A 27963-nucleotide genomic window follows, 5' to 3' on the forward strand; every position below is an offset into this window, starting at 1 on the left:
CTGTCCCTGGAGGTGTTGAAGAAAAGACTGGATGAGGCACTTAGTGCCATGGTCTAGTTGATTGGCTAGGGCTGTGTTGGACTGGATGATCTTGGAGGTCTCTTCTAACCTGGTTGATTCTATGATTCTATGTTGTTGTCTTATTTTACAGTTAAGAGGCAGCACATGCAGTCGCTTCTCAAGAGCTCTTGGGAAAGCTGCATCAAGAACCAACAAGAAGCAATCCTATGAAATTCCAAACACTTCATTGCCCTTTTTCTTCAGCTCTCCACAACTTCCTGCTTTTCATCTAAAAAAAAGCCCTTCTCTTTTTTCCTTCATGCTTTGACTTTTCCTCATCTCTTTGGAGCTGTTTATTAAATTCTGACCTCCATTTGCTTTTCAGCAGCAGTTTCTGTCTCCAAATATTTCCATCTTGACTTGTTACTTCAATGAAAGAGACTTTTTGAAGTTGTAATTCTGAGAGTTTGCTTTCAGACAGTTTAAAGATCTGCTGCTTATTTTGAATTCTTCTGAAATGTATTATTCAGCTTATAAACTAACCTAGCTGGAACAGTTCTGACTGGGTTGGTTTTTTTTTCATGTTTCAGGGCCTCTTGTTAGATATTCATTATTTAGCTGCTAGCATTTTGAGACCCTAGTGCTTTGTGGCTGGCAGATACGACTTCCTTAAATTATTTATGGCTAAAATTGTACTGTGAAATAATTTATGTTTGCTAAAATATGAGCATTTTAGAGAGTATTTTCAATCAGTTTTAGACCTTCAGACTCATGCTTAGTTTTATATCACATGGAATATTGTGATAAGAACATTTTATTATGTGCTCAGTAGGTCTAAAATAAGCTTTCTGTGCAAGGCACTAATACTATATATTGTAGTATCAGAGGAGGAAAAAAGACCACTTATAAAAGTGTCCCCAAACCATTTTGCAGTTTCCTTAGGCATGAATATATTTCAGAAACAGAGAAGATACAGATTTGGTGTTCATCTAAGACATTGCACTACACAGATTATGCTGTAGGAAGGATTATACTGACTGGGATTTACTGTTCTAGTATTATAGAGTTGTAGAGTCACAGAATGTTAAGGGTTGGAAGTGGTATCTAGAGATCATCAAGTCCAATCCCCCTGCTGGAGCAGGATCAGCTGGTGCAGGCTGCATAGAGAGCATACAGCTCTGCAGTGACACAGACTCAGCATGTTTTGCAAATAATTCAAACACTTTCCTGCCAATTTAATGACTAAAGAATGTGAATACTTCCCAATGTTTCAGTTAAGTCGATATCACTGACATACTTCTGCAAAAGGTAGACTTGTCTTACATTTTCTTCTTCTCCTCCCAGTTCCTAGCTGTATTATAACAAGAAGTTAGCAAATGAGATCTCCAGCCAGAGCTATTTGCCTGTCCTTTGCTTTCCTGACTTGCCCTGGGAACACAGTGGGCTGTGTGCTGCTGGAGAAGCTCTAATACCTTGAATCTGAAAGCTGCCCTGTTTCCATGCAGCTATGGTATTCCTTCAGAGCTGAAGACTGATGAATGGTCTACTGAAATAAGTTCCTTCTATATAGTTGCCAGCAGCAAGAAAGTGCTGCATTTGTAAACATGCTGTGTTTCCTTTTGGTGTTTATTTATCGCTGAAGGATCTGAGTGTGAAGCATCACGAGGAAACACTGGTGCTCTAGCAGGGAACAGGAGTAGGTGGTTCAGTTACCAGCTCTGTCCATTTCTTCAGACCACTGATTTTCTGTAAGGAGATGAAAAATGACAGAAACTCCCAAATTCTCAATAGCCTCTGAGATGACTACTCTGCAAATAGAGTCCACTAGGCTTTTCCATCACCAGGCAATTAATGCTGCCAGTGATAGTTGTGATTAATAGCTCGCGAGCTCTTTACTACCCAGCTCTTTGCAGTTGCATAAATCAAGGTTATATTGCATGCTTCCTCTGTTGTTTTTCTTCTTGAATGCTTCAAAGAAGTGCAGGCATAGTAAATGGAATATATGGGGGCTTTATTTTGAATATTTGTCTCACTGAAGTAGGATGTATTTTCCCAGGGATCAGAAGATGCAGCAGCTTCTTTTATGCCAGCCAGCTACAAAAGTCACCTAGCCTGACCTGTCATGGAGGGAGGCTCGTTTTAGCAGTACTGCCTGTGCTTGCTCAGTTGCACTCACTTAGACATGATTATGCTTTTACTCCCCCTTTCTCTAACATCCCCCTTTATGCTGAATGTCAGAGTGTGCCTTTCCTTGGGACACAGAGGCTTTACACTAAGATCTGTGGGCAGTGCCTTGGATACCTGGCATCCACTAGCAATCTTTTTTCAGCACAAGGCTTGAAACTGTTTCAGAGGTAAGAGTAAGAGTCAGTCATTCTCTCTGCTGGGATATTCTCACAGCAAGTTTCAATTTCTTTCTCTATTTTTTAATTTTCAGCCTTTTCCCCCTGCCTTAATACAGATCTTCACTCCTCTATATTTAGGTCTCAGTTGTTATGATATTATTTATCATCTACATTCTGCACCTTGCAGCCCTGAAAGCTGTTACTGTGATGAGTCCCAGTTCTCTGAGCTGAAAACTGAGAAGGTGCAGGTGGAATGGAAAACTCATATGTGTCATTCAAATTGACATTCCTTTGTTTCAAAATTACTCTAATTCCAGATACACCTTTTAATTCATATATTTCTTTGCTTGGACAATATGGAATATTCTTTATAGTTTTGTTTGGTTTTCAATAGTCTTTCAGAAAGAGTTTTTAACCATTTTTTATCAGACAGGATTTTGTCTGAATTACTCCCTGATCCTCACTTGTTTTTCAATACCATACTTAGTGGAAGATCCTCTCTGTACTGATAGTTAAGGAGATATTTGTAGCTCTCTTTATAGCAAGGTGTTGTGTTGTGTAACATATGACCAAGTGCATTCTTTTAATTTCCCTCAGGGTGATATTTTATCCTTTGCTTTACAGCACTTCAAACTTTTGAGCCTGCTGTTCACAGAGTATTGCCTGTGTCGTACATCTGGGAAATTCCTTTTGCTGTAGCAAGAGCCACTACCTACAGACTGTGAAAAACAAGTTTAATGAGCAATCCTATATAAGCTTTAGTCTGCAGGAAGAACTCTGTTCAGCACTGTTGCCATGCTCATTCTTACTCCTTTTTTGTGTTATTATTAATCATTCCCCAGCCCATTCAGCTAGAAGTACCTGAAGACATTAAATCATGTGGAAGGCAACACCCAGTGGTGCCTGTCTTTCTTTTTCCCAGATTATTGTATGGACTTGAAACTCTAATTTTGATTAAGACTAAAACTTTTCTTTTGAGAAAAAAAATCTTTCCATAGTCCTCCCTCTTTATATGTGTTTTAGAGAAAGAAATCTTGAATTTTGGAACAAGCGAATGCATAAGAATGAGCAACCCTTTGTTTTTCATCTTTTCAAACCTCTGGATCACATAGAGATCCTGCAATGGGAGGCTGCCACTGTTTCAGTTTAGGACACATCCATCATGCAGCTGCTATGGGGCACAAACACATTTAAGGAACAATCAGTAGCCTGTCTTTGTCTCTGGCTTTGCTTTCTTATCCATGGGAAAGGATGCGTACTGCTTAGTTCTTGTTCTGGTCACACCACCATACCTTTAGAAATGTTTCATTGCTTAATAAAGTTGTTTTGGGGGAGGTTTCTGAGGTGCTATTAAGCCTCCAGACCAAACTGTCAGTGTGCATTGTGGTTTGCAGGCAGAGCTGGCAAAAAGTATCAGTTCTCACAACCTCAGACAAGAGCAAGTTGGAAAAAAATCCAATCTGGGTCACTGCTCGTGATGAGTAAGCAGTTACCAGAGCATCCAGCCTTTTTCCCTCCTTTGGAAAGCTGCAAAGGAACATCACAGCCACAGATTCCCAGGGCAGTTTATTAGGCCTCCCTTGCCTACAATGTATTTCTTACAAGTTACTATTTTTGAGGTTTTGGGCTGTGTTCTCTCTAACAATGTGTCAGCTTCTTACCTCCTATGCCCTTTCTGCTTGGTAGATTTTTTGTTTTCGTGTGGACTGCTGTAGATGATACTAACCTGTGGAGCATTTTACTGGAGTAAACTGGGATTTTGCAGAATCAAAGATCAAGCTTAGCAGTCCCCTGAAGTTACAGTAGACTGCAGCACTCTAGACAGTGCAGTCCAAATGAAGATGGAAATTAATAGCTCCAGAAGTTAGTGCAGCGCAGAGACTGGCTCATTAATCTGTCTTTTCCTCATCACAGGTTAGTAACTTCATAGCTAGGCTGCAGATGCAGTTGTAAATACAAAGAGAGGAGGGCGATGTGACCTGACTGATGACAGCAGAGTTGCAAATGAACTCCTGTGTTGTACGTTTTGCTCTGAGCTTGTGTGGCCACCTTTCTGCCTTAGCTTTCTCACCTGTAAAACAGACAGGCTGGCCAGGTGGTGTCCGCTTTGATTAGTGTTTGCAAAGTGCTTTTATCCCTCAGTCTTTTTCTAGCACTAATTCTCCAGTGCCTCGGTGTATGGAAGCAAACAGTCCAGCTTCAGCTAGGGAGGTTAAAAAGCAGGAAGCCAAGGGAGAGCTGAGCCTAGGACAGAACGTGCCCAGTATTCGGGAGGGTGCCTGGAGCTCAGCCAGGCTTCTGCCTTGCATGCCCTGGGAGGGAATGGAACCGTGAATTCTGGTGATGCAGGGAGCCTTTAGGCAATGCTTGAATCACAGGTCCCTGTGATAGCAGCTCTGTGCCGATCTGCCAAGTGTAAGCCTACACACATGTGGGCTCAGTAGAAAGAAAGACAGGTGGGTGGTGCAGGTGAGCCTCTGCATTCCACACACACTTCCTCCACCCCAAGTAGCTAGAGAGATGACACCACATGGGAGGAGGAGGAGGAGAAGGAGAAGGAGGTGTCTTCTCACTACCCCGTGCAGAGGGTAGCCTGCACCAGCCTATTCAGCTTCCTAATTTTTTACCTCCTTGTTACTTCTCAACAGAAACCTGCAAGCAGAGTATGACCGTTTAAAGCAGCAGCATGACCACAAAGGACTGTCTCCACTGCCGTCCCCACCAGAGATGCTGCCGGTTTCTCCCCAGAGCCCCCGGGATGCTGAGCTCATTGCAGAAGCCAAGCTGCTTCGCCAGCACAAGGGCCGCCTGGAGGCCAGGATGCAGATTCTGGAAGATCACAACAAACAGCTGGAGTCACAGCTGCACAGGCTGAGGCAGCTGCTGGAGCAGGTGAGTCCTCAGGCCTTTCCTCTGTACCTTTCTAGAGGCATCTGCCAAACAGGATGTGTGAAGTGTTACCAATAACAACAACAGATCAGGAAATCATCTCTCTTGTGACGAGTCAGAGATGACTGTTTTCCTACAGGCTGCAAGTGAGAAAATGAAATCGTGTTTGGGTGTCCTTAGTCATCATCTTTGTTTTACTTGGAATTCAAAGACGTGGTCTGGATGGATATATTTACTTAGTAGGAGACAGAAAATTGTTTGTATTTATAGAATAAATTAAAAAATACACAGATTTAAAGATTTCTGCAGCTGTACTGGTCTGGTAATAATGATCTTGGCTGGAGGAGAGAAGGCATCTTAGTAATGTCCATAAATATCTGAGGGGTGGATGTGAAGAGGAAGGGAACTGTGGCATCTGGTAACAGGACAAAGAACAATGGATATAAGCTAGAACACAGTAAGTTCCACCTCAACATGAGAAGAAATTTCTTCACAGTGAGGGTGGTGGAGCACAGGAGCAGGCTGCTCAGAGAGGTTGTGGAGTTGAAGGAGACTCAAAGCCAGCCTGGATATGTTTTTGTGTGGCTTGCCTTCAGTGATTCTGCTTTGGCAGGGAGGGGTTGGACCCGATGATCTCTGGAGGTCCCTTCCAACCCCTAACATTCTATGATTCTATAATGATCACTTCTATTCTTCTTTCAATTTTCAGCCACAAGCAGATGCCAAGGTGAATGGTACAACACTATCATCTCCTTCTACCTCTTTGCAGAGGTCAGACAGCAGTCAGCCAATGCTTCTTCGTGTGGTTGGCAGCCAGACTTCAGAAACCATGGGTAAGATAACAAAGTTCATATTATCCTAAACAGTATTTATAGTCTCATTTTCCAGAAAAGGAAAAAAACCCTTAAAGCCAGAAATACCTTTCTCTCCTGCTTACTTCCATGAGGATGAAGCAGATGCTTGCAGTGGTGCTTGTTGTCATTTGAGTGTTTACACTTCACAACATCCCTATAGTTCATTCTTCTGCGTTGGATCTTGTGGAAACTCCAGCCCTGAAACTTCAAATCCAGGTTGGATGGGGCCTTCAGCAAGCTAGTTAGAAGTGTGCCTGCCCATGGCAGAGAGGCTGGAACTAGATGATCTTTAAGGTTTCTTCCAACCTAAACCATTCTGTGATTCTGTGATAATGATGCACACGGTAGCACAGATATTAAACACAAGGTTCAGTCAGGGCTTGAATTCTTAACACAAGTATCACTAAAAGCTGTTTTATCCAAACTGGCTTTCAGCTACTAAGCATGACACAGCTGATTTAAATGCACATAGTATTAATTATGGTAAAGAGATGAAATTTATGAATAATCATACTCATGTTAACTAATGTGATCTTGTTTTTAATACATCATGGCTCAAATCACTAGGATTGAGCTGTCACTCGTAGACAGTGCCCATCAATATCACATCAGATGCGACGATGAGCAGATGAATTGTGGAGTTAAGGGATAATATCCTGTAGCCAGAGGCTTGAATTATTATTTTGATGCTTTTAGTTACACATCTGTAGCACTTTCCTGATTTCCTATCTCATATATAGTCAGTAAATATTTATTACCAAGTAGTAAGGATTTTCTGCTATATGTAAAAAAAGCAATCAATCACTGCAGCATTTTTAAGCAAATAACAAGATTTGAAGTTCATACACAGAAATTTATTGAATGTATATCAGAGACAGGCTTTGTGGGAGAGTGAGAAGCTTGAGAGCTTTTCTCTCCCCTGCAGTTAGTGAAAGAGTCAATGACAGTGAGAAATTGAATGGGAGGGAACATTCTGCAGTGCCTGAAGTGCCAATTGTGACAGGAGATGCAGCTTTTTCTTCCATCTCAAGCATCGGCAATAACATCAGTCAGTGCCAGCATCAAACAAGATGGGTTCTGTACACTCTACAACAACAAAAAGTGAAATCAATTGTACCTTTAGGAGTGCTTGAGTTAAATCTTGGGGGTGAGGGTACAATCACAGGTAGCAGCAATTCCATTTGCTTCTTTCTTTAGTCATGTTGCTAGTCTGTAAATAGTTTGCTATGCATGGTATACACAGAGGGGAAAAAATGTGCTGGTGGAGTAATTAGCATTGGCTTTCTGAAGATAGGTGGATTAATTTCATCACATAAAACATGTTAATTAGAATACACAAGAAAAGATAGCAAGACAGTGGTTCCCAGCCATCTTCTGAACGTTTCTTGTTGCTTTATGTTTTACCCTTTAGTAAGACAAAACAATGTACTTCTTTTCATTTGATTTGATGTAAAATCATTTCCATTTCACTTGTAAGACTGGAATTAATTAATTTGCATGCACATAATCCTATAGACTGCTGAAACATTTAAAGCAAAACTTTAGACTTAATAGGTTTGGAGTTTGTTTGCTCAGTTGAGCAAATATGTGGAAGGAGAGTGAGATATTGAACCATTATCAGTGTGTTCACAGTGAGACTCAGCAAAGCAACACTGCCGCATGGAGCAGAGCTTGTAAAAGGAGTTACTAACCGAGCTAACAAACCGCAACTAATTCAGTTTGTCGAGCTGCCTTTCACACCAGTAAGCTTTGCTTGCAAGGCTGAGGGCTTGCTGAAGCACGGCTTGAAGTGTTCTCAGGTGGTGAAGGGAACCAGGGTGGAGTTGTAAATAGTGCTCCCGTGCAGCAAACATGTGTCCAGGAATGAAGGAGTCTCAGGTTTCCAGAAAACACCGAGAGGTCTCTCAGGCAGCAGAGTGGTAGCTTTTAGATATTCTCTTTTTGAAAGAAGACCTCAGGTTTTATTCTTTGACCTTAGGTTTTATTCTTTGAATGTAAACTCACTGCACTTCTCTGTCTCTCTGCTTTCTCACGGTGAGGGTGCTGTAAAAGATTTTCCACCAGCAGTGTTGTCTAGCTGTCTGATAAAAGCAGCAACTCGTTCAGATGCTGATTTACAAACAGAAGAGCTCCAGGAAGACCTTATTGTAGCCTTTCAGTACTTAAAGGGGGCCTGTAAAAAAGATGGGGACAGACTTTTTAGCAAGGCCTGTTGTGACAGGACAGGGGGTCATGGTTTTGAAACAGAGGAAATATAGACTGGGTACAAGGAAGGATTTTTTTACAGTAAAGGTGGTGAGACACTGGCCAAGATTGCCCAGAGTGGTGGTGGATGCCCCATCCGTGGAAGCATTCCAGTTCAGGTCGTTCGGGGCTCTGAACAACCTGCTGTAGTTGCAGATGTCCCTAATGACTGCAGGGGTGTTGGACTAGATGAACTTTAAAGGTCCCTTCCCACCCAATCTCTTGATAATCTGAAATATGCCTGGGCAACTGGAAAAGTCCTGTTTGAGTTTGTTTTCCTCATAGGAATGGATTCCCTAATGGGAATGTTCTGATCTTTGGCCTTTCTCCCCTAGTAAATGTAGCAGCACATTGCTGAACTGAAGTGTGCACAGGTATCACCAGAGTATCTGGGATCCATCCTGCTCTCCAAGCCTTAGGGAGAAACATGAATGAAGATTGGTTTGGGTAGAGAGGCCGTTGAGGTGTCTGCACTTCTGTTGGGTTGCTTGGCCTGTTTTGTCCTCTACAGGGAAATGGTCAGAAAAATCATCCCAATGAGAAAAAAGAGAACTAAGGCATTTTACAGAAAAGGTGCAGCAGTCACGAGGTTCAGTACTGTTCCAGGTTGTGTCAGCACCTACCCAGGCACTTGGAAATGAGTACCTGTCCTCAGTTGTTCTTGGCCAGGACAAGGAAACCACTGCCCTCTTTAGATCTTTAGGACCAGGGGCTTTCTGCAGGCTTGCTGATACGGTCCTTAACCTGCGCAGAAGCGGCAAAACTTCGCTGTGAGCTTTCACCTTGACATCCAGCAGAGGCTGCAGGGACATCTGCACCTCTGTGGGTGCAACACTTGATACAAAAGTAACTCAAAGTGTCAGTTGATTTGTGTGAACCCGGGACCAGTTGAAAGCTGAACAACCTGCAAGCAGTCTCAGCAGCTATTTTGAGGTCATTAATGGAATAAATGAAGCTGCTATGAAGACCTTCACTATTATGAATTAAGTGCTTCCTGCAGACTCTTTACCCCACTTCTTGTACCAGAGTGGGAAAAAACTACTCTTAGCCAGTAATAACTCTTGTGAGACTCCTGGCCCTAAGGTAAGGCCGAACACTAAGCCTAACAAAAGGAAATACATACAGTCCTGAAGCGTTCCTTTAGCATCTCTTTCAGTAGGCTTTTCCCTAGCATGGAGCACCTCAATGTTTAAAGAATGTAAGTGCTAATAGAAAAGGAGGTACCTTATTACTCAAGTGGAGCAGGGCAAGACACGTTGGAATGAAGGGTCATTAAGTCATTTTCAAACTAAGGATGTGCTTCCCCTGGTTATTACAGCAGGCAAAATTGCTTTTGTGTTTCGATACAGATAAGATAAATCTAGTTAAAAAGTAGAATCTCCCTCAAAGTATATCCTTCAGCTGCAGTCTTTTTTGTTTTAACAGGTGCTTTATCTGTATTGGAAGCTAGGGTCTGCAGTCAAATCAACATATGGATTTTAGCTCTATGAAACCATGACCTAAAAAACCCCAGTAAAAATAAAATGTGTTGAATTTCTCATTATGCTGCTGCCCTGTAATCGGGTTATAGAAATTATTCAGTGGGAGAAATGTATTTGGCTTTATTAAACTGCTGCTAAACCTTTTTACAGTACAATTGAATGTTCTTGGAGCACCAATCTGATGAAATTAAACTGTCAGAAATATTAATACTGATGCAGATGAGGATCTGGTTTGCTAGTGATTTACACAGCTAGGCAAAGCAATGCTAACAGGAACCCAGCACTATTAGAAGGCTGCTCAATAGCAGCACTCAGAACACCAATTTCTTTCTCCATTAATAGCATAAGAGAAGCTGAAATAAACGAGTGTCATTTATGGAATGAAGTGTTCCTAGCAGACATTGTACTTCTTTTACCAGAGTAGATTATTTCTTAAATCTCTTTTCACAAATTAAACTGAGTGTTAATTGCTTAAAAATCATTGTTTAATTTCCTTTAAAGAGAAACATAATAGTCAACAAAATTCACCTTTGAAAGTAAGCAGAAAGTGTAATTAAGTGGGCAGCCTTAGCTTTGTGGAGGACATAGCAACAGCAAGCTTTCAGCAAATGGTTTCGTAGTGGCTCTCAAGCAGTGCTGTAGATTTGTTTTGCAAGTGAGGATGAGCTGCTTAGCCCAACACAGGACACAGCAGTAGGAAACTCTTAGCACATGGTTTTATAGTGGCTCTCAAGCAGTGGTGTGGATTTGCTTTGCAGGTGAGGACGAGCTGCTCAGCCCACCCCAGGACACAAGCACAGGTCTGGAGGAAGTGATGGAGCAGCTGAACAACTCCTTCCCCAGCTCCAGAGGTGAGTGCTCCTGCCTGCAGCAGAAAAGAGGGAGGAAGATAAAAGTGCTTTCTGTTCCTTGATGTTTTCAGAAGGTTATGTTTTGGATTTAGGAGTTTTGCTGCTCTTTGTTTTCATTTTAACAATAGCTGTAGAGAAAGCTGTCTTACTTAGAGTGGAGAAGCAGCCTGCTCCTCCTTTACCTTAAGCTACCTCCACAGGTAGCCCTTGCTTAGATATGTAGGTGAAGCTTGTCTGACTGAGACTTTTTTTCTAAGCATTTTCTTTTCTTTTTTCTGCCATGTTCCTTTTCTCACAGCTTCTCTCCTTCCCAGTCAGTGCCCTTGCTGATTTAATACATGTCATAGCACATTTTTCTTCTCTCTTTACCATTCCCCAAGAAGAATCTTGCTTGAAATAATATTGAAGTTCCGAGTGAAAGTTCTCAACCTTGTAGCACTTGGGTCCAGAGTGATGGAGGATAAACAAGTAGGGTAGATGTTTATGAGGCACAGGCTGCACTTGTGTGTACAGTCAGAGCATTTCAGGGGTTCTGTTTTGCTCACTCCTGTTGTTTGCTAAAGATAAGCACTTGTTTCACTGGGATTTATTTGTGCAACCTTTTTCTTCCCTTCTTCTGAGCCCAGAGAAAATATTCTGTTGCCAGGAAAAGTAGCTTAGATTTTTAGCAGGAGATGCTGTGGAGTTTGGGATATTACCTGTGCTGTGAAAGAAGGCTCAGACATAAACCTCTCGGCAAAAAAAAAGTCCTGGTGCTATTGACAGCCTGTTAAGTGGATTTCAGTGGGGGCACAGACTTACTGCAGGGCCTCTTGCACAGCTTTGATACATCACCCAGAGGTTCTTCTTTTAATAGATAAATGTGTTAACCATCACACTAGACTTTCACTGAAAGGCAGGTTTTATCCACCCTTTGATTTCAAAGCAAGCTCAACTCTCACCAGGCATCATCTGCGAGCAGTGGAAAAGGAGAGGGCAGTATAAACAGTATAAGATCTCATGCTGTAGATGAAAAGATGGAACAGTTTAGAAAGATGCTATTGAAGAAAATCTAATACAACATATTTTTAACCGCAGTCATCTCCACCTCAACAGCGTATGGAAAAGTCACGTCCAGTCCTTTTCTGCTTAGATATTCATTAGCAGAGAGAACAAAGGAAAAATCCTTCAAATAATGGCAGAGATATAAAAATGAACTTGCTTTTGAAGTTGTTGTGTACACAGGGTTTCAACAGACAGTCCTTTCTTCCCTTTCTTCCCATCATTCTTGTAAATGTGTTGTACTTAAGAGATCTTGCAGAAACTTCTGCACCTAGACTTAGGTACTCTGTGTTAAAATATTCCCCAGCTGTAGGATCCAATTTGTAATCACAGCTGATGACACTGACAGGATTTCTTTTTTAAAACTAGCTTAGTTTTAAGTGAAATAGGAGCAATTTATGAAACAACAGCTAATGAGATAGGAAATGAAGCGCTGTGTTTCAAATGTGTATAAATAGGTAGAGAACAGCCTGTGTTAGGTAGCACTCCCTACTCACTGAGAACAGAAAATGTTTTTAATTACATCTTATTAGTTAAAAAAAAAACAACCCAAAACCAAAATTGCATGAATCAAAGTCACAGTATATAAAGTTTAGTCAGAGGAAAAAAAACCCATCAGTCAATACCTTAGTTTTGTAAATTAAAGTATAACTTTGTATTTTCTTCCTGCTGATATAAAATATGGTCATTTAAATAGACAGAAAGAAGGTATTCCCTTATTTTGTTTCTCTAAACAGTAGCTATGTTAAAAGTATAGCATCTAGTCACAAGCATCCCTAAATGAGATTACAGTTCATATGCTTTCCTGCCTGACTGGCAGCCAGAGAGGACAAAATTACTCTCTAGCAGCATGGAGGACTGCGAGGAGGCACAGTCTTGGTTTGAGGTGTGTCATCGCCTCCTCAGCCAGGCTGTGAGAGGAGCTTCTACTGCAGCAGCCAGGAGCAGGCACAGATCGTCAGGCAAAAGCCATGCTTCCCACAGGACTTTCCTTCTGGGCACGGCACTGTCTCAGGCTGAGCCAGAATCTGCCTTCTCATGGAATCACAGAACGTTCATGGTTGGAAATGACCTTGAAAGATCCTCTAGTCCACGCACCCTGCCAGAGTAGGATCTCCTAGAGTAGGTCACACAGGAACACGTTCAGGTGGGTTTTGAATGGCTCCAGAGAAGGAGACTCTGTAACCTCTCTGGGCAGCCTGTTCCAGTGTTCTGCCACTCTCACCATGAAAATGTTTTACCTTATGCTTAACCAGAACCTCCTATGCTCCATCTTGCACCCATTTCCCCTTGTCATATTATTAGAGCCTGACACTTGCCCTCCACATATTTATGTTTTCCTCTCTCTTTGGCTACACAGAAAGATTAGTCCAGCTCAGGGAAAAAGTCATCCCATTTTTTGGAAAATAGTACCAGGTTGTAAGTAAAGAGATTAGGACCTCAGTTAGGTTTCTCTGCTCCTATGTATTTCTGATGCATTTGCACAAATCCAGGTTTGTAGAATTGCTTCTAATTGAGCAGTAGCAATGATCAGGCTGTCTGTGAGGAACAGTCTGTCCTCTAAGTGATGTGAATGGATTTCATTGGTTGATATAGAAGGCTACTGACATCATCACTTCTGCAGAGATCTTGTGCAAACTTCAGTTACACTACAGGGTTTTTTTCTGCTCCCATTTTAACACTATTCAGCTGATATCTCTATAAACAAAGCTTATATCCACAGCTTGTTTGTTGCAGTCTAAAGCAGACCTTCATTGTGAGATGAAGGATGCTGTGGTCAGTCAGATTCCATGGGCATCAGGGATATGACATTAGGGTAGTGACAAGTTGGAGCGGTGCAGAACAATATGGCAAGAACAAAGAGGACTCTGAAGGTTTTGATTCATGAGAAAAGTCCAGAACTGAATAAGCAGTGAAGAGAGAGGAGGACTGAATTTCTTTGCATAGGTGCACAGATGAATAGTTTAACATCACAGGAAACAAACTGAAAGCAAAATATTTAGTCTAAATATCACCAAAAGCATCTGAAGAGTAAGATTTACTCAGGCTGGGAAATAGTTTTCTAAAGCAAGTAGGAGCTTTTATTTTGGAGTTTGAAAAGAAAGCAGTAAAAAGTAGTAGCAATTAACTCACTAGTCACTCAACTGGAGAGAGATTTGGTTTGGTGATGATGATTTCAAAGCTTTTGTTTCCTGGAGCTGTTTCTACGAGGGCATCAAGGCTTTATAGTATCATTTTTAATGTATTTTGGAGAAGCATTCATTAAACAAATCATGTCATAAAACTTCATAAGCAGATCTCAGATGAAGTAACTTGTGTTGCTACCTACCTTTTATAGACCTTGTGTTTGTTTCTTGAGTTTAACCTTTTGGCAGTTTTTGACACTTCCCAAGCAGCAGAGGATCTCTATGTGCCTTATAGAGCTGATTGTTGGTGCCCAAAGTCAGTTTGTTTCTGGAGAGGGAAATGCTGCTGAATACTTGATGATTGCTATGCTTAAGGAATTCTTCATTCCTTTTAATCTACAAGGCATCCCCATCCATTCCTCTTTGCTGCTCCCAGCAAATTCACAACTGCTGCAGCTGCTTCAAACAGCTGCTGTGCTAACTCAAAACAGATGTCAAAGCCAGAGGTCTGACATTTAGTGGAAATCTACCATTAAATGCCACCTCAGTGGTTTATTTGACCCTGCTTGATAATGGGCCTCAAAGGAAAACATTTTCACGCTGTATTTTGCACCCAAGCTACTAAATCTCCACGGAATTGGTTCAGAGTTAGAAAGTAAGATTGACAGGCCAGTATATTTAAGGTCAAATTGATGTCTCATACAGCACTGAGGTACAAACAAGTTGCAAAGCTTTGGGTGGATCTCATGGTGGACCAGGCTGTCTTCTGTGATTATGTTTTTTGTGGCGTATGCTTTCCATGAAGGAATCTCAGAGGGGAGTTCAGAGGCAGAAGTTCTTGAGCTAACTGAAGCTGGTGAGAGGTTTTCAGTGCAGAGCCCTTATTGGTAGATAATGAAGAAATGGGAGCCAAGAAGTGGTTAGAAATGAGATTATGGTGGCTCAAAAGAGCTAAGAGGCCATGACATCACATGAAAACATCTGCAGAGGGATGGTCCTCACTGCTATTTTTCAATCATAGTACTGCTTTGTACAAACATTGTCTTGTGCAGTGAAATTACCAGGCTCCACGGCAGTACACAGATGGCATTAAGAGCAGCAGCATCTTTCCCAAGTTTTGTTTTATCTCAGTCCTATAAAAACACACCAGACACATTCTTAACTCCTCAGTCTTTCATCAGCCAGGCTCCTTTATGAATGGGACTAGTGTCCTAAGTGGAAGTAGCAACTTCCAGCAGTGCAAGTAATGTACTTTCTCTTGTTCTGACAACAAAATGTCTCATGGTGCTGACTTGGTTCACACTACAGTGAATCTGTGAAGAGTAACCCAAGTTATATTGTAGGGTATTCTGGGAACGCTCTTCCAGGTGAGATACCCTGACCTCTTTTGGACTGTATCCCCTTCTTTGTGCTACCATCCTACATCCCACATCAGTGAGCCCAGATGACTGCTGCCTTTTCACTCCCCGGGGGCACAACGGCACTGACGTGGCTGAGCTTCTCTGCACATTTCGGCCAAGATAGGGATGGGGAGGACAGGTTCTTCTGTGACTTATAATGCTCAGTCCTGATGTAAACTGAGAATATTAATGAGTTTTAAAAAAATAAAAATCAAGGAACATTTCTTCAAGAAAAAAAACTTTTTGCAGATGCAAATCTGTCCTCTCTGCAGCCTCTTCCTCTCCTGAGTTCAGTGAGAAGGGGCAGTGCAGTAAGTGCTTTGTGTTCTCTGCTTTCACCTGACTCTGCAGAGGTGCATGAAGTTTTTATTAGTGCCTCTGCCTTGAGGTTTGATTTGATCACTTTCTGTATACCTTTGCCTGCAATACAATGTCAGGTAGATTTCCAAAACAGAAAAAGATCCTTCTATACTGTATGGTCAGGAAATCTTGATTTGAGCAAGAACAGTGGATAATTAGGCAGCCATAGATTGCGTGTCAATATTTTGGTGCCTCACAGAATACAAATTTTCAGAACTGCAGCACTCCAGACAACCTTATACCTCTGCAATTTATGCCAAACCATACTCCTTGCCTTAAAACTCAGAGACAGGCATTCATTCTTATGCAAAAAAGAAAATAAAGTAAAATCCATTAAGCCCTTCTTAATCTCCCTCCAAAGGAAATTAGCTGCTACTGTAGCAGTGCTACTTTTTGTTGCGTTTGACAAATTCTAGGGCTGATTACTCACCCCAGACTTTACTCATCAGCTATGTGTTGCAGAGCTACCACAGTTGCCCTTGAATACGTTCCTTTTCCAGCACAATCCAGTCTGTCTCGTGTAGATATTTAAATGAGACACTGTCTAGCTGCAGTTTTAAGTGCTTGTGCAGACAGGTAGGCATTTCTCATGACCTTTAAAAGCTTCCAGTGTGTGGTATGTAAGCAGTTCCTTTTCTCCTCTTGACCCAAGCTAAACTGTCTTCTGCTGGATCTCATTCATGCTTGAAGACTTTTGCACACCCAACCGTGTTGCAGTTTCTGGAATACTTAGGTAGACCACCTACCTACTCACCTAAACCTTGGGGCTCTTGTTCAGAAGGCTGAAGTATACCATGGATTTCACATCTTTGTTTTCAAGGATTTTCTGTGACGTGATTTGTATTGGTGAGAGGTTCTCGTCTTCTTCCCTCCTGGGAAGCATATTTTAGGGAGCCAATGACTCCTGATAAAAGCACCAGAGGAGGTCACAGGCTTTGTAGGTGCTTCTGCAAATCCTAGAGAATTAGGCATGCCTGCAAGGTGACGCCCTTAGAAATGAACTCATACCTTTCCTGGCCACCAAGCTCACTTTGGTGAGCACCACCAGCTTATGTGGTATAAACACAACCTGGTCTGAAATAACAACTCATTTGTGAAGCATGACTTCAAACCTATTGTTATCATTTCTGATAGTATGCTACTGGGGAGAGGGAGAGAGAGAGGGAAGGAATCAGACTTCTTCCCCTGTTTAGTAGCCTTTGCTGTGCAGGCGCTTCAGAGGTTGCCCAATCTGTTTCTGCAACTTGGAGTCTATAGTTTAATAGTTCTGACCTGTGGTAGTCAGAGATGCCATTCACTTTCTTCTCCCTCTCCTCCTCTCCTTTACTGCCTCTGCTCAACTTTGACCTGTTGGTGACCCATGTTCTGCCCCTTGTAAAATGCCAGCAAAGCTATTTCTTGTCTTCTTTGCATTCTCCCACGGGCTTTTCCATTCCTAGAAAAGAACTCGACAGCAATTATGTTGCTGTTATGCTGACCAGCGTGTTCTCCCAGCTAAATCTATCTCTCTCCCAGTTGTGCTATACACTGTCTGCAGTTACATCATTTACAACAGCTCTGGGGCAGAGATTGTCCTCTTTCTTCAGCAGCTTCTGCTGCAGTGACTTTGTCCCCCAAGACAACAAAGTCTAACCTTGGCGACATTTGCAGTAGTGCACCAGTGATGGCAGTGCAGTGATGCTGCTTCTGCAGGCAGCAAGCATCTTGCTGCCAGGGACTATACAATGGGGAGGAGGGCAGGAGAGTGTTTCTGCTGGTGATTGACACCTGTCTTTCTCTTTTGAACAAGCAACTATGCTGCCAGAAGTGTTTGAGAACCATCAGTACGATCAAAGTATGGCTTCTGTGAAGGCATGTAGGGAGCATCTTTTCACCTAAACCCATTAATGACTCCTCTGTTTTTGCAGTACAACTTGAAAGCTATGAGATACTTTCCCTTTTTTCCCCTTTTACTTGATTTTTTTCCTTCCCTCTATCCTCTCAGTTTTGCCATGCTCACAGATCAACTCGTTGGAAACACCTTGCAGAACAGATTTAGTTTGAATGTGAAGTACATGATGTTCCAGGTGCAGCATGTGTGAGTGCCTGCACACACTGATGCATGTAAGACTGTGTATGTGTACATAGGCCATAATAAAATACAAAGTGTCTGCATGAATGGATTTGACATTGGGGAAACACAGCTTGAGCATTATACTCTCATTAGTAGAATTGCTCCAAAACCAGATAATTTGGAAGCTCAGAAGTGAATTGAGATCTTTTCCCCTCAACATCAGGAGTGGATTTCAGTGCACTTTTAAGCCTTTGTTTGAAGCAGCAGTGTGGCTATTTTGTATCAAATTCCTAAGTGGAAATCAAACTCTTACAGTATAAAATATATATTCACATGTGGTTGTTTTGTTTTTTCTTTCTTTCTTTTCTGATATTTCTTCTACTTTCTCTCTCTGATCCTAAAGGAAGAAATGCCCCTGGAAAGCCAGTGAGAGAGGTTAGTGAGATGCAGGCTCACTGCCGTGGCTTCTGTTTGTCACAGCTTGCTTTCTGTGCCCAGCATGCGTGTGACAGCAGCACGGGTTCGCTGGGGCTTGGTGACGGGCGGGGGTTGGTTTTGTTTTGCTTTGGGTTTGGTTTGGCTGAGTGCATTCCCCATGTGTGCTGCAGCAGTGGTGTACCTCTCAACTTTCAGTGGAGACACTGTCAGCTCAGGGATCTGCATTTTCTTACAGCCTCCCAGAGGCAGAAACTCGGGAGCAGGGAGAAGAAAATACTACATTGAAATTAAGCTTATGTGTAACAAATGTTGTCATCAAATGTGCTGCACACACTGATTTATGTTCTGTTGCTCTTGCATGTAAGCACAACAGGGAGACCCACGGCTCTTGCTGCTCTGCTTGCATACTCCAACTGCATTTACGTATGTGTGCCAACAGATCAACTATCATCTCCAGTTATCAAATAATCCTTTTCTGTTTCTTTAGAACAGTGAGAGTTGAGAGGTATAAGAGATTCAGAGGGTTTAATTTCCTGATACACTGTTGCAGAGTGAAGGATGCTACTAACATTCACCAGCTCCGCCAGCAATGCAAATGGGCAACGGTTTTTCACTGTGCACTTCAGACATGGTTGGTTTGATGCAGAATAGGTTTTGCAATCTGTTTGTCGCTGCTTGTTAACAGAGGAAAACGTTTTGCTCTGCGTTGTCATAGCACCTTTGAAAGTATTTCCAGAGAGCCTTGATTTCTCCTCTGTGAAGCTGCTCTTCACTCACCAACCAGATAAAACATTTGTAGGATGAATTCTTAGAGGAAATTATTATTGAAGATAAAATACTCAAAGACTGCCTAAGTGTAATTGCAAGTAGCTGTGCAATGACCTCTCCCACGCAGGAGATGTTCAGTGTGGATGGGACAAAAACCTGAAGGGTAACTCAGTTTGCCAAATGCTGCTGGTGCAGAGGTTGTCTCATGGAAGCATGCTGCACTGGGGGTTTTAGCAGAGCTGTTGTAAACCCCAGTCACTGCCAGGCTACCCCGGGTAAGACAGGATTTGTTCTAATGTGGTGCCTGAAAATACAGCAGGACTTGAACATGGGTCCTGTGAAGAAACATAGGGAGACCTGGGACTGTTTAAACTTAAGAAGACCAAGAGGAGATCTTATCAGTGTCTAAATATCTGAGGGGTCGGTGTCCAGATGAAGTCGCCAGGCTCTTTTTCACTGTCCCCAGTGATAGAAGGAACAATGTGTACAAGCTGTAACACAGGAGGTTCCACCTCAACATGAGGAGGCACTTCCTTATGGTGAGGGAGCCCTGGAACAGGCTGCTGAGAAAGGTTGTGGTGTCATTTGCACTGGAGACTTTGAAAACCTACCTGGATGCATTCCTGTACAGCCTGCCCTAGGTGATCCTGCTTCAACAGAGTGGTTGGACTCAGTGACCTCTAACACTGTGTGATTCTGTAGGAACTGGCACATGTCCAGCTTTTTCAAGGTGCAAGATCCTCCATTCACATTATGTCTGTCCCCAAATGGCAGGCTCTGTCATCTAGATCAAGCAAGGGTGCTTAGGATATCATGAACAGACTCTACCCATCCAGAAAGATTATGGAAATTATGTCATATTCAGCCCTGCAAGTTGTTTTTATCATACAGTCTGGAAGTTGCTCTCCAGTTCAGCAAAACACGTTGATTTCCACTGTCATCATTCATATTTTATGTATATTACTCAGATGAAGCTTCTGCCACTGCGGGTATATTTGATACAACACAAAAAATTAACAGAAAAATAGACATGTCCTACCTGATCAGATGCCAGCAGCTCAACCCTAAAAAAAATGTATGTCAGTGAATCACTCACCTCTCTCCAGCTGTATTTGTACTCACTCAAGAGTTCCAGAGAGGGCTTGGTAACTTGCAGAGCTGGATATAAAACACGATTCTCCACCTGCTTATGAAATGTATGAGTAAGGTAGGGAACAGCTTTTGCTTTATGTATAAATCCGTTAGCTCCAGGGCAGATCATGCAGTTTCAAACCCAACCTGGCCAGGTTTTGATCTCATTATTCACATTAGGTATTGTCTTCATGTGTAATCCCATGGATTTCATGGCATTACTCAATATAAATACGGGTATCAAAATCCAAGCTACCAAGGGGAAGGATTTTTTCTTTGGGGAAGGGTTAGAAATCTCTGCTGCTTTAAAGAAGGCACTGTGTTGTGTGTCAGGTTTCTTAATTTACTTGCTGTCTCCTCAGTCAAGTCTGAATGCTCCATGTCCATTCCTCTGACAAGCAACAGTAAGATTGGTATTCAGCTACTGCATCCACACCCAAGGGTCTTAATTCCAGGAGAGCTTCTAAAGCAAATTCAGCAGATGTGAAACACATCATTCTGTATGTGAGCAGAAGTGATGTAGTTAGTGCCTGCTGAAACAGGTTTCTTCTGCTTTCAAAGCAAATGCACCTGTGTTAACATTGCCTCCAGTTTATAAGTCTAAGTTAATATTGTCTGTGTCCATTTTGAGCTTTATTGCTGCATTTCAAAGTGTGTGCTAGGTGGTTTGTTTTTTCCTCCTTATGCAGCAGCATCTTTCAGCCTTTCAGTGCCTCAAGCAGGAGAGGCTGTTTTCAGCTGCAATGTCTAGAGAGAAGGAAGTAAATAATGAAACGAATGCCTTCCTTGGTGGCATTACTTTAAAAATATGAATAATAATGAATGGCAAGCTGTGATTTATGTTTATTTTTCTAAGTGCATTTTCCCCATTTCCTTCTTAATTAAAAATGTCAATGTCCTGCCTTAGTCTTACAGAGGGCTGGTAAGCAATATTCAACAGAGGCAGCTGAGCTGTGTAGAAACAGTGCATTTGAGTGACTATTTAGAATCACAGAATCACAGGCTTAAGGTAACAGGCATTGCAGAAGAGGCTGCATTCATTGCACACACAGTATGAGCAAATCGTTGTCTGTTTTATTCTCAGCTAGCTGCAGTTGTGACTGACCTAGCTGCTACTCCCATGTGCAAGACAGGCGAATACCTGAGCGTTTGCCAGATGAGTGGTTGGAATCCAGCCATAATTCCCACTCTTCTGGCCCACCTTCCCATCTCCTGACTGTCCTGGAGACTCTGGTCCCCAAGCTATTGCACTTTACAGTCTAGCTGTTAACACAGATTTCAATCAGCAGTGGTTTATGGTCATGCTCTGAGCTGTAAACTCAGATGGCTCAGGCGGAGACACATGATTGTTCGGTTCTTCTGCAGAGGAAATTAAGACCTGTGCTAGAGAGGCAATGTGGATGGTGTGGAGAAGAGGGAGTCATACCACCTTAATCACTTCAGCATGCTTCTCTGCAGCTTTTCTGGAGAGAGACCAGCTTTGAAGCTTGGCTATTTCAAAAATATGGCAGCAATGAACAAATGGAAAGAAAAAAAAAGTCTAGCAAACACTCCTGTAATTTTTATGTATTAAGAGAACACTTAGGGATCCTTGGATGCAAAGGTGGTCTTGGCCCATGTTTTAGTGGCTCAAACAGTTTAGCAGGTACTGTGGCATACTTCTGAAAGACTTCTCTGATGTATTTTGAAGTTCCTCTTTCTAGACCTAAGGGCTCCTCTCTATAAAGCCAGCTTGCCTTTGTTACTTTTGAGTGGCATTGGAATCCCTGAAGAGCCCTGCAGTCTCATTATTGTTTCTACAAACAACCTATGTCAACAACTCTGGACAAGAGATGATGCTCCCCCAGGCAGCAGTGCCTCTCACAGCTGGCTAGCCAGTTATGTCTCTAGTCACTGCCCTCTCTTGTCTGTAGGTCGCTGCAGGTGAGGAAGAAGGAGATTGTTCAAAGCCCTGAGAACCCTCGAAAGCAGTTGCAGGGTCAAGACGTTTGTGGTGATGCTGCAGGTCACTCCAGTGATTCCAGTAAAGCTTTGATAGCACTTGCTATCAGTGGACCTGAGCCATATCAGAGTCTAAGCAGAGCAGACCAAACCAGCAGCTGTTACCTTTCTGCTTATGTAAGCATCTCCCACCTAAAATATGTCCTGGCTTTCATAGGACTTTGTCAATTTTTTTCACTTCCCATGGTGGAATTCACTGGATTGATTTCAGCCTGTGTGAAGCCAGTAAGAGAGATCATCCCTTAAAATCTAAAGCAAATGTGGTAGCCTACATTTACTTTAAACTACATTTTGAGCAACCTTTGGCAGCAGTTTCTCATAAGCTGTTACTTCATGTGCTGATGACCAAATTACAGGGTTTTGCTTAGGATAAATAGGTTGGCTATACATTAATGATTTAAGGATGAAATATGAAATTGCTTTTTGCTGCATCTGTTTCCCTTTGCATTACAGCAGCTAGCCAAATGTCACCAGATCAGAACCAAGTATTTCTTTCTGGCAAACTGTGCAGCACACAGCGCAGCGCACTATTGAACTGCTGAGAATCATTTAGAGGCTGCATCATTCTGTGTGTAATGGAATCACAAACTAGCACTGAAAGGTTAAAAGGTGGTAGTAGTTTTCCAGAAGAAATAAACTTCTCTGGATATTTCCCAGGATGTTTTTTTAAGACAAAAAAAAATATGTCCATAAATGCTAATAATTATTAAGTAAGCATCACTCCAAGCTCCTGTGTACTGCTGCAGTGTCAGCAGTGCATGACTACCATAATACCTGAACATTTGGAAGAGGATGGAGACTTTAGTTTGCCCCACAGGGAAGGTTCATTGCTGTTGTCAGAGAAGTCAGTTGTGGCAGAAGGGACATTTCACCGTGCAGGTGAACAACGGTCGGTCAGGCTCCAGCACATGGTAGGTAAGGACTACATTAAAGGTGTGTCACAGATACATCCCAGTCATGTAATTTCTTCATTTGAATGTTCCTTCTTCAAGGACCATGGTGAAGACTCGGCATCCAGGCTGATTTGAAGTGTTCCCTGTAAGAAGCACTGTGGATGGTGTTGCACCTCCTATGTTTTTCCAGTCTGATATTCCATTGCAAGTAGTCTGAGGGAGTAAGTCAAACCCCTCAGTATCAACATCCAGTTTTAGTGAGTAATACTTCCTCTGTTAGATACTTTCAGCTGCTGGCTCTCTGCAGCTTGGGGGACTTCTTGAGGTAGAGGTCACATGAGTTGCTTTGCACCAAAATTAATCCTTCTTCAGTGATTATTTTCTAACTCCTTTTTAAACTCATTTATGTGTTTGGCCTCAGCATCAGCCCATGGAGACAAGTTCAGTAATACAATTATGTGCTGTGTGGAGTATAATTTCCTTCTGCTTGTTTTAAGACCTTCTGTCTGCTTGTTCTTCTTTGTCCTTGCAAGAAATCTTGAACCCTTGCTTCTTGGTTTGGACCTTCCTCTCATAGAATGCTTAGATCTGTCATACTCAAGAGGGAGACTCCTGATGGGATTTTTTTTAAACCATGATGCCTTTGCTGTTTGTCAGAGAATATTTGAGACAGTCTTAGAGTGCTTGCTATCTCAAGTGCTTGCATATACAAGGACCTGCAGGAGACCTGTGAGCTTCTTGAACAGCAGCTAGAGACCAGACAAGATATGCCAAGTGCCAAAAATGGCAGATTTTGGTGATATCATCTCCCTGTCTTAAAGTCTGTTTAGTCTCTTAACTGTGTTGAAGCCATTTCTTACTGCTGACCAGCACTGCCACCTCTCCTTTCCATTTACAGTAGTGGTAAAATGGGTGTGAGAAGAAGTTACCTCTGCACTTACCTTTCTTTGTGGGAGGACCACGTGTGGTTATACCATCACAGGGCTTTACTGTGGTCATGAGTGAGGAGAAATGCTCAAGTGAACCACTGTCACTCGCTCACTGGATAGTTGTGGCACTTCTGTTTCTGCTGGATTGCTGTCTGAAAAACAAAAGTGATTGAGTAAACTGCAGGCACTTACTTTGGACAACATTTTAGCAGGTATCCTGCTGGGACCTCTTGGGTTTAATGATTTAGTTAATTACTGATCTGTTCCTGTTTTACTCCTTGATGGAACATTGAATTGTCAAACACTTGCAGCACCAGTGGGAACCTTTTCTGTGTTGTCAATGGATTTGATCATTGGTTTTGGTGAACATTTGTAGTCATAAAGCCTCATCACTGTGGGGGGTTTCTTGTAACACAAACGTGCTGGCTTCTTGTCAACATAGTTTACCACAGGCACTCAAGCCAGTACTGCTGTTATGTGTTCTGAAAAACTGGCAACTGTTGCTTGCAGCAACATAATTAGAGTCATCTAAGAGGCTTTTGGACAAAGTACTCTCTGGAGCAGGTGGTGAGCAATGCACAGAGAGCAGTGGATCTCAGTATAGGAAGGACATGGACATGATGGAGCAGGTCCAGAGCAGGAGCACCTCTGCTACAAAGACAGACTGAGGGAGCTGAGGTTTTTCAGCCTAGAAAAGTGGAGGCCCTGGGGAGATCTAGCAGCAGCCTTCCACTACCTGAAGGGGGCTAAAAGAAGGATGGAGAGAGACTGTTTTCAGAGGGCTGCAGTGACACGACAAGGGGCATTGGCTTCACACTAGAGAAGAGCAGATTTAGAATGGATGTTAGGAACAAGTTATTGACTAAGAGGGTGGTGGAAGACTGGAACAGGTTGCTCAGGGAGTTGGCTGGGGCCCCATCCCTGGGGATATTCAAAGTAAGGCTCGACAGGGCTCCGAGCACCTGATCTAGTTCAGAATGTCCCTGCTGACTGCAGAGGGGGTTGGACCGGATGACCTTTGGATGTCCCTCCCCACTCAGACCATTCTGTGATTCTATGATCTGTGCTCAGGCCTTTCTGCTCAACATACCTGACAATCTGCTGCCTTTGTGTTCTTGGTTTAATTTCCTCTCCTCTGATTTCCTTTTTCAGGCCACGATGTAGGGAGCCTTTTCCACATGGCAGGCGACTTGGGAAGAGCGATGGAAACCTTAGTGACGGTCATGACCGACGACAAGGCGTTAGAATAAGCAAGATGTGTTTTACAACTTCAGGCCTCCCGCATGGGTTTTATAATATTCATACTACAAAGAGGATTAGACTGTAAGAGTTTACAAGAGAACAAATCTATATTTTTGTGAAAGGTAGTGGTACTATACTGTAGATTTCAGTAGTTTCCTAAGTCTGTTACCGTTTTGTTAACAATGGCAGGTTTCACACGTCTATGCAATTGTACAAAGAAAACAAAAACATGGTCAAGAGAACTACATGTAAAAAAAAATTATATATATATATATATATATAAAAAAATTAATCCTGATAGCTCAATAACTTGCCATTTCTTTATATGGAACGCATTTCGGGTTGTTTAAAACAAAGAAACAAAGAAACAAAGAAAAATCAATTTCTAACAGTTATAACTGAAAGATTGTAAACTAAAGTGTGCTTTATAAAAAGAATTGTTTATAGAAACCCCCTGAAAAAAAAAAAACTTAAAAAAACAAACAAAAAAAAATTATCAATCCTGAGGCAGTGCATTTTGTTTGGTATCATTTCAGCTCTGTAACTGCATCAGAGATATATTCATGTTCTGTGTTCTTTTCCTTGCCTAGCAAAAAGAAAAACCGAACAAAAAAAGTCTTTTCTGCAGTGACATCAAAGCTACCAACTTGCATTTCTTATTGGTTTTGTCTGACTAGGGCTGGCTTGAAAAAGGAGGAAAAAAAGAGAGAGAATAAAATAAGGTCCTGAACTTGTAGCAAAGGCAGTAAAATTAAGAGTTACACAAAACCTCACAGCTAGTTTGCAATAATTGTATGGAAGAGCACATTACATGACAGAGCCTGCAAAAAAATAGATATTAATCAGATTCAAAAAGAACCTAAAAAAAGAAAAACCCAGAAGAAAGAAGGAAAGGAAAGAATTTAATGACCATCCTATGTGACAGAACTTCCCTCTGCTAACTGAATTTCTGAATGCTACTAGTCAAGGAACATAGAAATTGCCTTACTGGATTAAACCTGTGGGCCTCAGTGTCCAATACGCTGCTGGCTATGGCCAGCAGCCAGTGCTTCAGCAGGAGCTGGGTACAGCTCTCCACCCAGCCACTGCTCAAATCATCCTTGCTGCAGAGGAGAGGAAAAAAAAAAGAAGAGGTTCCCTCCTGTCCCCCTGTAGGGATCAGCTTCTGACCCGAAGCACAAAGAGGTTGCTCACAGAGCATCTTCGCTTGTCCAGCTTCCAGTGCTGTTAACAAGCATGAAGCTGCTCGACCTCTGAAAACTAAACCCAGAGCTTTCTGTGTCTCAGCCTGCTACAGCAGCCAGTCCCAAGGAGCTGTGACGCTGCCAGCAACCTTTGGGAAAGGCTGCAGAAGGGTTACTGCTGTTTCTGCGCGCGTATGGTGATCAGGTGAAGGTAGCCACACTGCTCCACGAGGTATTTATCTCCAAAACAAAGGCCCTGCTCCTTTTCCCTTCCCTGTTTCTCTCGCTGAGTAATCCCACACAATTAACAGCAACGTGAGAAAGAGAGGAACCGATAGCAAAGGAGATTAGCCAGCTCAACTGCAGCTCCTGCCAGGTAGGTTTGGGTAACGAGGTGCTGTCAGCAAAAGCTTTACCACTTGATTTTCTTAACCAGCTTTTAATTTTACCTTAGAATAGGTAGAACCACACCATCTGACTTTATATTGCAAGAGTGAAAAATAAAAACAAACAAACAAATCTGTTACCTCTTCTTGTATGAAGTGTAATTAAATCTGGGAGAGATTTTATTTTGAATGCTAGTTTTAACATTGAACATGGCTAGTCATGCTATTTCTACCTCACTTTGGTTTTTGTGGTGTTCTTGACAAACAAACGACAATGTTCCATCATCAATCACCACCTGTCCATTGTGTGACCCAGGTCTCATTGTTTCAGAGAGCACCAATGATGATAATCATGGACAACAAAAAAAAAACCACAGAAGTACAATCCTCTGCTTTCCTGCTAAAGACATTTTTGTTTAACACTTTATTACCATAGGAACCCTATTTCTCTGGTTTGGGTTGGTTAATCAGAATGTTTAAATGGAGATCTGGGATGAGTTTCCTCTTTTGTTTTTGTTTTTTTTTTTCCCCTTTATTCTTTAAACTTGCTAAAAAAGGAGAAGAAAAAAAAAGGAGGGGAGAAAAATGGATTGCACGGTTGTATTGATCAGGGTTTTTGTTTTGTTTTACTTTCTAGATCTTAGTTTTGGAGTGAGTCTATAAAAAAAATTAATATTTAAGAAGTTGAAAGCTTTATTGCTGCTTTTTTTTTTTTTAAGCTTAATTTGGGGAATTATTTCCTATTCCTTAATAACAACGAAGTATTAAACTGCAAAACATAACCAGTGTAGTTGAATGACATAAATACCATACAGCATGTTAATTCATTGTTACTCAGTACTGGTTTATATCTTGGATACCATAATATATTGTGTTTTAACACCCAACACTGTAACATTTACTAATTATTTTTATAAACTTATGTTTTACTGCATTTTTTTTTTCTCCACAACATACCAAATTTCACCAAATATATGCCTTACTATTGTATTATATACTGCTTTACTGTGTATATCAATAAAGCACGCAATTATGTTATAAAAAGGTGCAGTGGGGGGTTTTTTTGTGGCTCAGGTTCAGCAGTTGCCCAGTACATCTTCACCCTGGCAAGTCCACACTGCTGTGGGGTCGGCCAGGTGGGGGTCTTAGAATCACAGAGTCATAGAATCAGTCAGGGTTGGAAGGGACCACAAGGATCATCTAGTTCCAACCCCCCTGCCATGGGGGACACACCCTACCTTAGATAAGGCTGAGTTGGTCTCATCTTCCAGGCAACCAGCAACAGAACATGGGGACACAGTCTCAAGTTATGCCAGGGGAAGTCTAGGCTGGATGTTAGGAGGAAGT

General features: G+C 42.0%; 1 protein-coding gene across 21 annotated transcripts in view; it reads left to right on the forward strand.

The window, feature by feature from the left end:
• The window catches only part of DMD (dystrophin), a 1274903-nt gene extending 1247243 nt beyond the window's left edge, over window positions 1–27660 (forward strand). For 15 of the 21 annotated variants that reach the window (XM_064151948.1, XM_064151947.1, XM_064151951.1 and 12 more), the window contains 4 exons: window positions 4994–5237; window positions 5944–6067; window positions 10572–10664; window positions 24957–27660. In XM_064151948.1, coding sequence (XP_064008018.1) covers window positions 4994–5237; window positions 5944–6067; window positions 10572–10664; window positions 24957–25054 — 559 coding nt within the window. In that variant the 3' untranslated portion in view covers window positions 25055–27660. Of the gene's footprint in view, window positions 1–4993; window positions 5238–5943; window positions 6068–10571; window positions 10665–10735; window positions 11877–18047; window positions 18080–24956 lie in introns of those variants that run through there. The other 6 variants (XM_064151974.1, XM_064151950.1, XM_064151953.1 and 3 more) reach the window with 2 other exon arrangements.
• Window positions 27661–27963: the final 303 nt, after the last annotated feature.

This window comes from Pogoniulus pusillus, chromosome 12 (genome assembly GCF_015220805.1).
Source record: "Pogoniulus pusillus isolate bPogPus1 chromosome 12, bPogPus1.pri, whole genome shotgun sequence".
In the NCBI taxonomy this organism is placed as follows: domain Eukaryota; kingdom Metazoa; phylum Chordata; class Aves; order Piciformes; family Lybiidae; genus Pogoniulus; species Pogoniulus pusillus.